At 38.8% G+C, this 12,554-nt stretch overlaps 1 protein-coding gene across 2 annotated transcripts in view; it reads right to left on the reverse strand.

The window, feature by feature from the left end:
• The window catches only part of ADGRD1 (adhesion G protein-coupled receptor D1), a 118,941-nt gene that overhangs the window by 49,951 nt on the left and 56,436 nt on the right, over nucleotides 1–12,554 (reverse strand). For both annotated transcript variants that reach the window (XM_026037816.1, XM_026037815.1), the window contains 2 exons: nucleotides 8,907–8,980; nucleotides 6,894–7,017 (listed from right to left, as the gene is read on the reverse strand). In XM_026037816.1, coding sequence (XP_025893601.1) covers nucleotides 6,894–7,017; nucleotides 8,907–8,980 — 198 coding nt within the window. The remainder of the gene's footprint in view (nucleotides 1–6,893; nucleotides 7,018–8,906; nucleotides 8,981–12,554) is intronic.

Raw genomic sequence — 12,554 nt, forward strand, 5'->3', positions numbered from 1 at the left:
CCAAGGTGTATAGGAGGTGCAGGTAAAGGCCAGCACAGGAGGCAGGCCGAGCTCTGAGTACCCAGTGATTAAATTTAATGATGCTCCGCAGAGACAAGGGAAGATAAAGGTGCAGCCTCATAATATTTTTATGCTGTATGGGAAGTCCTTTCATGACCAAGATTTAACTGCCAAACAGCTCAGTGCCTTTATTTTCACCATAGAAAGGAAGCCTGTGTTATTTGTAAGACATCCCGATTAAAATATTTTTTGTTGTTTTCTTTTTTATGTAACACTCCTCAAATGGAAGAGCTCTTTTCAACATTATACTGCTCTTGGATATTTGGGCTTTTCCAAGATAAAAGAGACTTTGCTTTCTCCTATGTTAAGTGAAATTCCGTAATTGATGAATAATTCTCTAAGGGATATGAGGTGTTGATATTCTGGAGCATTAGACTATTTTTTTCATGCTGTTCTGTGGATTTAAGGGCAGAACCAGAAAGCCATCATACCTAACGGAGCTGAACTGGTGCAGAAATGGGAGAGCAGAGGAACGAACACYGGCTGCCATATAGAAGTCAAAATCAGTGTTCAATTTTCGGGAAAGATGAGCAAGGGGGTAGCAAAGGCAAAGAAAATGTGATGCAAAATCACACTGTGAATGTATCAGCGAGATAATGCCGCTTTCATGTCACAACTTGTTTTCATCAGGGTCATTTTAATGGCAATCCCCTATGGGGGCAACATTCACTACAATAAAATGGAAGGAGAGATGGAGAGAGTGAGAAAGAGCAAAGAGGAAAGTTTACAAAACAATCCTAGAATAAACACGGGCTGATTTATCTCTGTTCATTTGATGGGTGAGGGCTGTCTAAACTGCCTGCAGAGATCTCTTCAGTTAAATAAACTGTCAGTGGTAATAAACAAGGACCAAAAGAACTGCAATGCCTATCCAATTTTTAAATATGCAGCCCAAAAGAAAAATTACTGGACTAGTGCACTATTCTTTTAATGCTCCCAACAATGAAAAACATGCTGAGAAAAGTAATTATGTTAAAATTACAAAAGAGCAGAAATCCAAGAGTGCCATATTATTTCCATTTCATAGTCCCATTGGAGTAGATAATCTGAGCTGCAGCTGGCTGAAAAGTTTAAGAAAAAGGCTATCATCTCAGACTGCTCTTTTAATGGTCTGAGTTCAGTATATGAGGTATGGAAATAATGTTCCAGCCTTTTGAATTACACACCTATGCCCCATCTTTCTGAAGCATTTGACTGTTAAGTTTTCAAAGCAGCCTTTATAACATCAGTGGAGGCACTTTGTTCTTTTTCAGTCAGMTGTATGTTGTGAAAAATTGCTGTCACACTCAGCTATACCAGTGAAAAATAAAATAAAGAACATACTTGCCCCAAAGAAGATAGTGCGATGCCTTGTGTTTTGTAAAGAGAGYGTCACAGCTAAAACCCGAAGCCTCTTCTGAGCTCCCTAAAGATACTATGGGTTGTTTCTATAGCTCCAACTGCAAGATCAATGCTTTTTAAATATTTTCCCCTTTGTAACCGCTTCTCTTCTTTCAAGCCTACTGATGGGCAGTTTGAACTGTATTGACTGATCCTCCTTTCTGAATTATGGAACAGGAGCTACAAGCACAARGAAAAACAGTCATTTCTGCCTTTAGAAATTCAGAGAATGTCTTTAAAAATCTGAACTATTTCTACTACAGCTTGTGTATTACCATTACTTCGGGTTAGCACCCAAGCAATTTTTTGTGGGATCAAAATAAGATCTACAGAAAGACACTAAAGTAAATCCACCCCTGAAGGATGATCCAGGCCTATCATGTTCATCCAATGGATTGATTTGGGTGCATTTTATTTAATGCTCCTTCTTATTTTTCATATTCAAGCAACTCTGCAAAGAAAAACCCATTGCATATTTTATTTACAAAATATAACAGTCAGCTATGCCTGTTAACCCTGCGTGTGCAGAGGGGTTGGACTAGATGACCTCTGGAGGTCCCTTCCACCCTTAAGCAAAGAAAAACATGAAATGCCGAGTCCCCACAGGAGAGAGAATGAGGACTGGGCAGGAGAAGTTGCTGCCTCGGATGGCTCTGCAGCAGGGAGCTCTGGACATGGCAAGTAGAACCAACCAGTGGCTTCATCATTGGGCCACCATGGGCCATTGCCTCAATGGGAGGAGCACCTGGGATGTGGTCATTGTTCCAGACTCTAATTCCAGGAAGAAGTAGCAGAGATTTTGAGAACAGTACAAGGACAAAGAATACAGAGCAGTTCTTTGCTGGAAATGTCCATCCAYGAGTGAACTTAACAGTAGTCATTCTTACACCCTTTCAGTGGGAAGAGTTGGAAAGAGCAAAGCCACTCAGGAAAAAACAAGCAAATGGTCTCGGAGACATAAATATTACTGTTGTGTCTTGCATTAATCACTTGGGGAAAAAAAAATAAGRAAAATCCAAGCTCCAGGCTTGGTTTTGCTGTAAGGAGTACTTTCTCCTTTAAAGAGATGTTTGAACTAGGTGTCCACCATGCTTTTGCTGAAATGGCACTTAGGTGGCAGATGGCACACACAGCCTGGCACACTTCATGCTTGAATCACTATAGAAATAAAAACTGCCAGATGGCTGGCACGCTTCCTGGCAGCAGCACAGAGCCCCACTGACTGAGGAAAAGGAGTAAAGCTGCCCGAAATAAAATCACAGCATCTGAATTTTCTTTAGAGAGCTCCTGGAGTGCGGCTTACTCTGTGCTGCTTTTTGCTGCTATCTAGGAAGCTCCTTGTAAAAGCCATTTTACTGCTCCAGAGAAGCATCCTTCTCATCTCTGACRTGTTGATTTAACGAGTACTTAAGGACATTCAGGCACAGTGACCTTCTGTCTCCACTAACTGCTTTCCCTGGGCTTGAAGGTACCGTTGGGAAGATGCGTTACAGGCTGAGGTTTCCCTAGACCTGTGCCAATGGAGGATGCAAAAGAGACATATGGAAGGGAACTTTTCTCCCATCCTTATCTGCTGCTACACAGGGCTCAGCCCTGCTGCAAACTGGATGCCTGTTGCCTACGGTACCGCTTCAATAAAGCCGCGCCATGGAGCAGGTCACCCTGGGCACCCTGCATTTGGGCCAGCTCCAGGAGAAACAAGCCTAACCCAGTACAAACACATCAAACTAAATGGATTATTTGTTTTTCCTACCACAGCTATATTAATACACCATTGTCTTCCTAATTATAATATTGCAGGGCAGCTGGCATCGCAGGCGGCGCGGCCAGCAGCAAGCTCTGAAGGGGTGAAAGCGAGAATATAGTTCTGTGGCTCAAGCMAGGAGATGGGCATGACTTTTTTCTCTGCCTCAGTTTCCCCTACATAAAGAAGGGAAAGACCAACCAATTTCTGAAAGGAGCAGCAGATAGATCAGTTAATATCTGCACAGCTGCTCAAAATGTCTGATGGACACAATTTCTTGCAAAATGGGGATGTGAGTGGCAGTGCATGTATAAAAGTATTAGTATCTTTATCAGAGTTGTATGAAAAGATTTCCCAAGCGAGTTCTGAATTCTGATTGTGCTCTGACCTTAATTACAGGGCTGAATGTGTCCCTTATGGAACTTTGCTCATCTTTGATGGCATTTCACCTTGGATCTTCAAAATTAATTGATAAAATCAATTAACAATCACTAATCTCCAAAACTCCGAGCAAGCATTATTCCTSAAGTTAAAACCTGCCTGATAAATGAGTCTCAGCAAACAAACCCAAATATGAGCCAGCCTGATACAGACATTAACAGCAGAGTAAAAAAAGATACAAATAATTCTGGAGCTCCACGAAGGCCAATTCATCAGCGGGTAACAGGTCAGTGCCAGTCTAACATCTGAGCACCACATGCTTGTAAGTTTTTCCAACATGGTTGTTTCATTCCCAAAATAAACTGCTAATCCTCTGCATCAATTAAGGCAGCTAGACGGCATATGCTGATATCAAGCTAATCAGCAGTATTGTTAACACTCCTCTTTTGCAATCAGGGTGACTTGAGTGTGTTCAAGCTGTTGCTGAAACAATCAGAAAATACAGAATAGTGTTCAGCCACACTTAGAATTCAAGCTCAGTTTTAGCTAATTCRCAGCATTTGCAGAACTCCTCCAGCAAACCAGCGGGCTGGTCACAGAGATGTACACCCATTTTGTCATACTTGAGCTAAAACTTCCAGAATTTATACTTTCCTTCCTGATCTCTTTCGATTTGTTTTTCTGAAATACTGGAATAAAAGTGCTATTCTGACTTCAGTTCCTGGGGACTATTTATGGCTAGCATGTAGTAGAATGGCAGATAAATTATTCCAGCCTGGTTTGAGTAAAGATGGAGCAGAAAAATCAAGAACTCACAGCTTGTTCCTATCAGCCTTCTTGTGTTTCTATTCTTGTTGAAAATTAGGCTCACCAGACAGTGTGCCCATAAAAGCAACAATTTGTCAGCATTCTTCCTTTCACAATATTTCAAGCTTTCAAGAGAAAGCACTGTCATATGCCTGACATCCTACAACCTTGTTCCTATAAATGGCACGCTAAAGSAAAATAAATTCCGTAGGTGGCATTTTAATTTGTCTCCAAGACTGATGCATAAATTATTAACGTAGATCTTTACCTTATTATGAAATTGCAGTGATTAAGGATCTTCAGAATATAAGAAGTCATTTATGTTCATAAGAAATACACAAAGTAGTTAAACTATATATATATAAAGAGAGAAATTTCTCTTTGCTGGATGTTGGTGAAGAGGTGAAAGTGATCTGGTCCAGTACTACAAAGATGAGGGGTATTATGGCAGTTCAAAGTGTATCAAAGCTGACAGTGTTTGGATCATGCTATTTTTATACAAGTGAAAAAAGCCAGACTTGACCACATCAGGGGACAAAGAGRAAAAGATAACCGAGGAGTTTCTTTCTAACTATGGGCATGTCACAATGAAACATATAATTTAAAAACATTTATATACTAAGAAAATATCAGCCTGCATGGGGCCAAGAGTAAAGCATGTGCTCTCAAGGCTGAGAATAGCCCTAGAATGCTTTTAGAGTATGCATGAAGAGGGAGTCTTTTTCTTTCTATTATTTTGTTGGAATCTAAAACACCAACAATGTATCTGGAGGGGAAAATAAAAAAAACACCTTTTCTTTTTTGTTAATGTCAATTTTAACTAAAATAATCATTTCTAAGGGACAGTAATGATGAAAACACAGTGGGGAAATAGGACCATTAGAAAACATTGCCCCTCAAGAGAGCTCTTTGTCTTCAGCTCAAAAACATCATTTTGCAGCTACCCCAAACTCCACACATGCACCCTGGAAGGAACACGAGRGAACTTTCAGTATATTTGCAGTACTCGCTCATGCAAAGCTGATTCCATTTGCTGCTCAAATTTCCCTTATTTTCAGTGTTTCTTGCTTATAGAAGCCCTGGTATTGCTTGACCTCGGAGAGTCCCTCGTGCTCTCCAGTTGTGAACAGCAACTGTCTCCTGAACTACCTGCAGTGTGTCATTCCTGGGAAGCTTATGCTGGGAAAGTCAGACCACCTACCAGGGTGAACTGCTCTCCAGTACTCATGCATTTCCAYATCAGTTTCTGTCTTCTCGCTGATGCTTTCCCAGCTCTGAAGCTACTATAAACAAGCTGCTCTTCCTCATGGATCTTTGGAGTCATCCATGATCCTCCCCCTGCTTCTGTTTAATACTGTTTATGCGTTTGCCTGCCTTTCTGCAAAACATGGTAGGACTTTTGCTTGGTGTCAGTGTTAAAAAAAAAATAGTACACGATGTTAATGGCTATCGTGGGTGCCCTTAGAGAGGAGGACTGCATATATGTTTTATTCTGACAGTTGTTCTTGTCAATAAGATGGAAAGGAAATATGCTGCCTTTCACAGGAGGGGAATGGAAATACAAGGCATCACAATTCACATGAAGAATAAAATCAYCTTTTTGAATCAAAATACAGCTTTCGATTAAGAGTGCTTCAATTTCTAGACATTCCACTTCCAAAAAGCTACTAACATTTTCCACGAAAAACAACACTTTTTGTATTAAAAAAAATAGGTAGACAAAAAATAAATATTCAATCAAAAATACTATTCAGATGGAAAATTTTAATACAGGTCTATTTATATAGCCACAAATATATAGCAGCTGTTTAAATAGAACTGTTCGAATGTGAGCAGATGCTTCCATTTCTCCTACCCTCTCTTTTCACATCTAATRTTATGTGTTAAACTTCACACACATGTGAAATATTTATGAAAAGAAAAATAAGATATACAAAAGTTAAAGATCTAATATAACATCACTGAAAAAATTCCTTAGAGCATTGACAATTTAGTATTCAAACTGGTGATTTRTTTGGGCCTTTTGAACCTTAGCTCATGAATTTTAGAACATGGTGAATAAACACAGCTTTAGTTACCAAAATCCTTAAGCAGCTAAATCTCAGCTTTTTSAGTCTTTTCTTTATTATTATTATTTTAAAGACAGAATAGGGAAGTACTTATTAGTTCATCTAGTCTTTCCTTTATCCCGGAAAAAAGGACACAGGATCATGCCTTCCAGTGCTTCTGCTGTCCAGTACTTTAAAAAATCATACCAAAAATGTGAGAATAAAGTCCAGCACCTCAGGATTTCTACCTGTCACAGATGTATTTGATTTCATGTTCCATTTCAATTTGCAGAAGTTTTAGAATGCATAATCAAGAAATATTAAAACAACATCCCAGAAAGCAAGACATGGAATAAACTTGAGTTGGGCAAAAATGAGCTAAATTTCAGTCACTTATTAATGTGATTGGTGGATGTATCTGATGTATTCATGCTCTGTTTTGAACACAGATTTACTCCTTTTCTTAATCTCACCTTTAGAGGGACTACTTGCATCAGAATGGCGAAGTTTGTGAGGTGGTTGCAGAGACACACCGAGTGGTTGAGGTCCCCACTCTCACGCACGCAGCCTTCGTTGGACCAAACACCAATTCCATTGCTGCAAAATACACAAAAATGCAATCAAGATAAGCTTGATAAGCTTTATTTAGGTTTTATTTAGGTTATTTTGGCATGCATTATATTATAGGGGAGAAAATAAAGGCCTGAAAGCCATCCAAAGTTGATGCATCAACAACATTGTTCGTGTATTCATCATGAAAATAGTCAAGGAAAATATTGACTGGAACAGGGCCCAAATGCACTCCTATGAGRATGACAGTAGAGATTTCTTCCCAGCTTTGTAATTGACTGATAATTACATTTCTTGATAATACCGTGCAACCCATTTATGGCATTTCACCTAGSCCCAAATTTTCTATATTTTGAGAACCACCATATCTATTGTCTTACTCCCTGTCCCATTTGCCTGCTAAAATAGGTAATTTAGACTGAACATGTTTTCTAGTGACATGGTTTCTATGTCAATTGTTCTTTGTCACTTCATCCTTAAGGTCAGCAAAGGGCAGCTCCTGCACTACTGAAAACGTAGCTGGACTGGCCACGTGGCCTGACGTGGGGCTGTGCAGAAATGTCATCCCCACTGGCTTGCTGCTTTTCAGAGCCAGGAATTTGGATTTCCTGGGAAATACTGCACAGACACAACCCAAATGGGAGTCCTGCGACAGAGCAGGGATATGGAAGGCAGCCTCAAACCCGACTTCTGTGGCTCGGGTACTGCAGGTTTCCCACCCTGGCTGACTTCTTCACAACTGACTATTTATTACTTTTAATATTATTTTAGGTCGTGAAGCTAGGCAAATGATCTGTAATTTTCTGTGTATTTTAAAGGCAGGTATTACCTCACCCTTTGGGACCAACTTGAGTTCTCAAAGAGAGTCTTTCATAGGTCAGAAACAAATTGCTTATTCTTTAGCTACTATGAAGAAGGGAATAAGAGCATCTTGACATAAATAAAACTCATTTGGAAGGACAGATTTCATATTACAGCTTCTATCCTGAGGCAGAGCCTCAAGGGCTCAATCCCCAATGGAACACAATATGGGAACAATGCCTCAACCACATTAATAAGCTTCAGTAAAATCTGTTTCTAATTTATCACAATTTATGAGTAACCATAACAACAAGAAACTTCAGGCAGCTGGGACAGTTCTACGTACTTGAAACAAAACTTTAATGTAAGAATTACACTGACCTTCTTTGCTTGCTGCATAGGAGGGATCATACCACTGCAAACCATTTCTACATCAATTAAGCTTATGCCATTACAGAAATCTTTAATCCTCATGAAATTCAAAATTCCCTATTTGTATCCTTTTTCAATTAAATCAGCAAGAGCAGCGTGCTCGGAAATCAAGAACACATGAAATATATTCACAGCTAAATAATAGCTACTGCTTTTGCAGTAGCTTTTGCTACTGCTATTTTGAAATTTAGCATTATATTTATTTACCTTTTATTCTGTTTTGCATTCAAGGTCATAACGTTTCTGCACAATAACTCTCAGTTCTGAAATACTATGAGGGGGCCCCATTCTCCTCTTGCATTTTATTGTGGATCAGGCATAGATCCAGTGAAAACAATGGCTCTGCTGGAGGGATGCCAATTTAAAACAGTCATCCCTCTGCCCAAATGAACATATTCACAAACCATTMTGAGTGTGATCAGTATCAGTTTGCATTTTGGATTTGATTCCAAAGTCTTTCAATCTCTTAATCACATAGTTAACAAAGGGTCATTGAATAAAAGCTCCCTATTTGCAATAAATGGTGACTATGAATTGCATTTGTTGCAAACCCACTGACTTCATTAACAATTTAACAATTTCAATGATCAAAGAGTATAAGAAGAAAATAGGTAACATCTACGATGACAAAATGTGTGCAATCAGATTAAATAAAGATAAAGAACTTTGAATTATTAACATACCTGTAGTCCAGAAATGCACAGTAAAGATGGACTTCATTGCTCTTATTCACTGCTTGGCTGTATTGTTTAGAAGTCTGCAAGAAAGAAAAGAGATATCCTGAAGAAAAGTGTAAAAAGACCAAGAATCTTCTTTCAACTTAACTAGTTTAAATTCTTGTTATTCTAATAACTTCAAAAGATTTATTCTAGATTAACACGCAAAAAAATGAAAGTGAAATTTATCAGTCTTCATGGCTCCCAAACAAGCAAACACTGGTCTTCAATCTTAATTTTACAAACTAGGATTAAGCTCATCTCTTTTTCAGTGAAATCATTGTCCTATGTGAGTAAGTGGCAAAACAGGACGTATTTACTGTACATTCACGTAAACATATATGTTAATTTTTGCAGGATTGGGACCTTATTCTTCAGCATATATTTAGCTTCTTTGGGTTTTGTCTTTGTTAGGTAATAAAAACCCCACATTTTAGGAGCAAAAACACTGAGTACACCCACAAACATTTTCTTTCTACAACAGTGATTACTTTTAAATATACAATCAAAACRAAAGACCAATGCCATAATCCAAGATTTTAGATTAACAGACCTTGGCATTATGACCACACATTTGTATCTTCCACGAATAGATTTAGCCATTGACTCGGTCTTGGCAATTCAGAAAGGTCTGACACCCCGTTCTCTGCTGGTATACCAGTTTCATGACAAAATAGTTCGTATGATGTTGGAGTTCAAAAAGCAGAAATAAAAACGTTGAAGACAAAACATGCAAACCAAAGGGTTTTTACGGTCCATGTGTGTAAATATATATATATATGTATATATGAATAAAGTCTACATTATGTTACACGCTACCTTAGGAGTGGAAGGAGTCTTCAACATAAAGAAATTAGTGGGGAATTAAGACTCCCCAGATTATTATAACAGAAGGACAGTATTGTCAAGCCATAATATAWCCAAGACTTTCATTGTCTTAGTGAAAACAAGTGAACAAAAAAATCAGTTCTAAACAGGATGCTCAACTTAAGCAAGCATAAGAAGTCTGATGCAATTTTCCGTCTCCTCTCCCACAAGTCCAACAGTGAAGTATCAGGCACAAGGTAGCACAGCTCCCTCCTTGCTAGCRATAGCAAAGCATTTCTGCCTAACACAAGACATTCACACTGGATTTCCACACACTTGAAGCAACTATACAGTAGATAAGCCCATTTATTAATTTGTTCTCAATATCTCATATCTCTGGATTGTACAAATGGAATTTGCCTATCTACTTGAGCAACATCTCTTCAAAAAAATCCTAGTTCCTTGACCGATCCTGGCTAACTTGTTTTCYCCCATCTTAGAAACAGCTAATACTGCAGGTCATGTACTTACAGAATCATAGTTTAATGAAGAGATAATATTGTTGCTTATCTGCTAAAGGTCTTTATTTCCCCTTTGGTTCTAGCCGGATTTGGTTCAAGCTTTTTGTGTGAGCGGAGCAAGTAAACAATCACCTGAGGTATGTGAGACCCAACGTAGTGCAGCTGGATGGAGATATAGCCATATTGGACATATTTGTAATTAAAGGAGTGTGGTCTGATGGCAGAGTACCATGAAAAATAAATGGATAACCCTACTAGCATTAATCTTAGTTACTTCTAAACTCCTAGTTCTGTCAACGCTGGACAAATTTTTGCAGTGCTAAATCTTGTTTTGTGATGTGGGCAGTAGTTACCATCTATATATAGCCTCAAAGCACAGAGTGCAATTTATATACTAGGGATATTAGCAGTAAAAATGTTAAAGAATAAAAAACAACTGTGTGCTATAACTAACTCTGGTCCACACATGGTCCTTGTGCTGACAGGGTGCAGAGTTGCTCACTTTCCACTTTCTCCAGCTGTGCTGCACTAGGAAAGTATAACAGGACAAGATTCAAGTCCMMCATCACAAGGAAATAAAGGCAGGGCTTCACGTCTTCTAAATTGCAAACTTTTTACGAAACACATAATGCCTTTTAGAAATGACTTCTTTTGCTTAATCCCACTTCTTGATGTTCAGACCATCTCTAGACACCACCAGTGTAGAGACTGCAAAAGACTAATCCATAACCCACAGCTGGAAAAAATGCCTTGGGTGACTTTGGTTAACCCACTTTCACTGGCAGAGTTCATTTTGTTTTACCAGCAGCAAGGGCAYGGAGCATAATGTTTCCTATTATGCTGTACAGCGTTATGCCCATCATGTCTACAGCTTTCCTGAAGAAAACAATTGAGAGGATTCGTACCGTCWGTTTGTATTACAAATTACTTCAGTTGTGTGACAGACAGACATACAGTGGCTGAAAGAGAAAGAGATGTGCTGTAATAGCAGCTAGGTAGGATCATACAATAACTGTCATCTCCTATTTGCAAGATAGTTCTAGATAAATCTTGATTCTTAATACACTAATGGAAAGGGCGCTTCAGGGTCAGGTTGGAATGAGATGTGCACTTCAGTTGTGTATCTTTTAACAGAAATAAAACCCAGATGTATGTTTTACCCTCAATTAAATGTCTCTGGCAATGGACAAGTTATTGTTTTTCTCCGCCTTTAACTCCAAACACAGATGTCACTCATTAGATAAGGAGGTACACCAAGTGAGGCTATATAATCTCTGGACTATTTGGTGTCCAGAAGTTTGTGTACATCCACACGGGAAAATAATAGATATATAATGTGTATAAAAGAAGGGTAAGTGACATTTTGTCAATGTAGTTCTCTTTAGAGAATATATTCCATAGTTTAATATATACAATGTAGGCCTCACAAGGTTTCACAGAGCCAGGCATGGTAACTGCATCTAACACTCACCTTCTTAGACTTCATTGAAGTTCTGCTACAAAATTGTCATTAAATTAGAAATTGCCATATATAAGGAACCGGCAACCATGGGAAATAAGCCTTCAYTGATCTTCAATTGATCTAATTTGAAGTACCCATCGATCTATGAAAAAAAAACAATCTACGGTGTCTCAATACTGCATTTCTTAAGTCAAACKTAAGCTCAAATGTGATATGGATTCCTTGGGCACTGAGGGTATTGATTTAATGACATTGATAACACAAAGCTTAATATACAAGCAGTCTTTTACACTAAAAGATTAAGTCATTTGGGTGTTTATAAAAGCTTACAAACRGAAAGTGCATGCCATTTTTAGTATAGCAGAGAGGGAAAGTACAGCTGCACAGAAATAATCTAGAATTTATGTACAAGCCCTCCTCTCAATTCGTTATAWGAGTTTCTTTTGCATGGAGAGGGATATATGTGCTTCTTCAAGAAAACATAATGTGATAAATGAAGTAAGAGCCAAGATATTGGTCAGCAACAGCCAGGAATGCAACCACGTCCATTCCTGTCGGATGGAGCAGGTAGCTTGTGACTCTGCTAATACCASTTCTGGCAACAAAACTGCTCTGCATCCCTTATACTGGACACTGGCTTTTGGTAAGCTAACTGGACTTGCAAACAAGAAAACAAGCCACAGAAGTTCTTTGCATCTGTTGAGGGCACACAAAGTATATGCATGGACATGAGATATATGTTACAGTTGTGTGAACTAGGCACGAGGCCATGCTTAGTGGCAGAGGACGCCAAAGCAAGGCAGGCAGAGAGGGCTGAAATGACTG

Source organism: Nothoprocta perdicaria, unplaced genomic scaffold (genome assembly GCF_003342845.1).
Source record: "Nothoprocta perdicaria isolate Ctin4 unplaced genomic scaffold, notPer1 scaffold_2, whole genome shotgun sequence".
Classification (NCBI taxonomy): domain Eukaryota; kingdom Metazoa; phylum Chordata; class Aves; order Tinamiformes; family Tinamidae; genus Nothoprocta; species Nothoprocta perdicaria.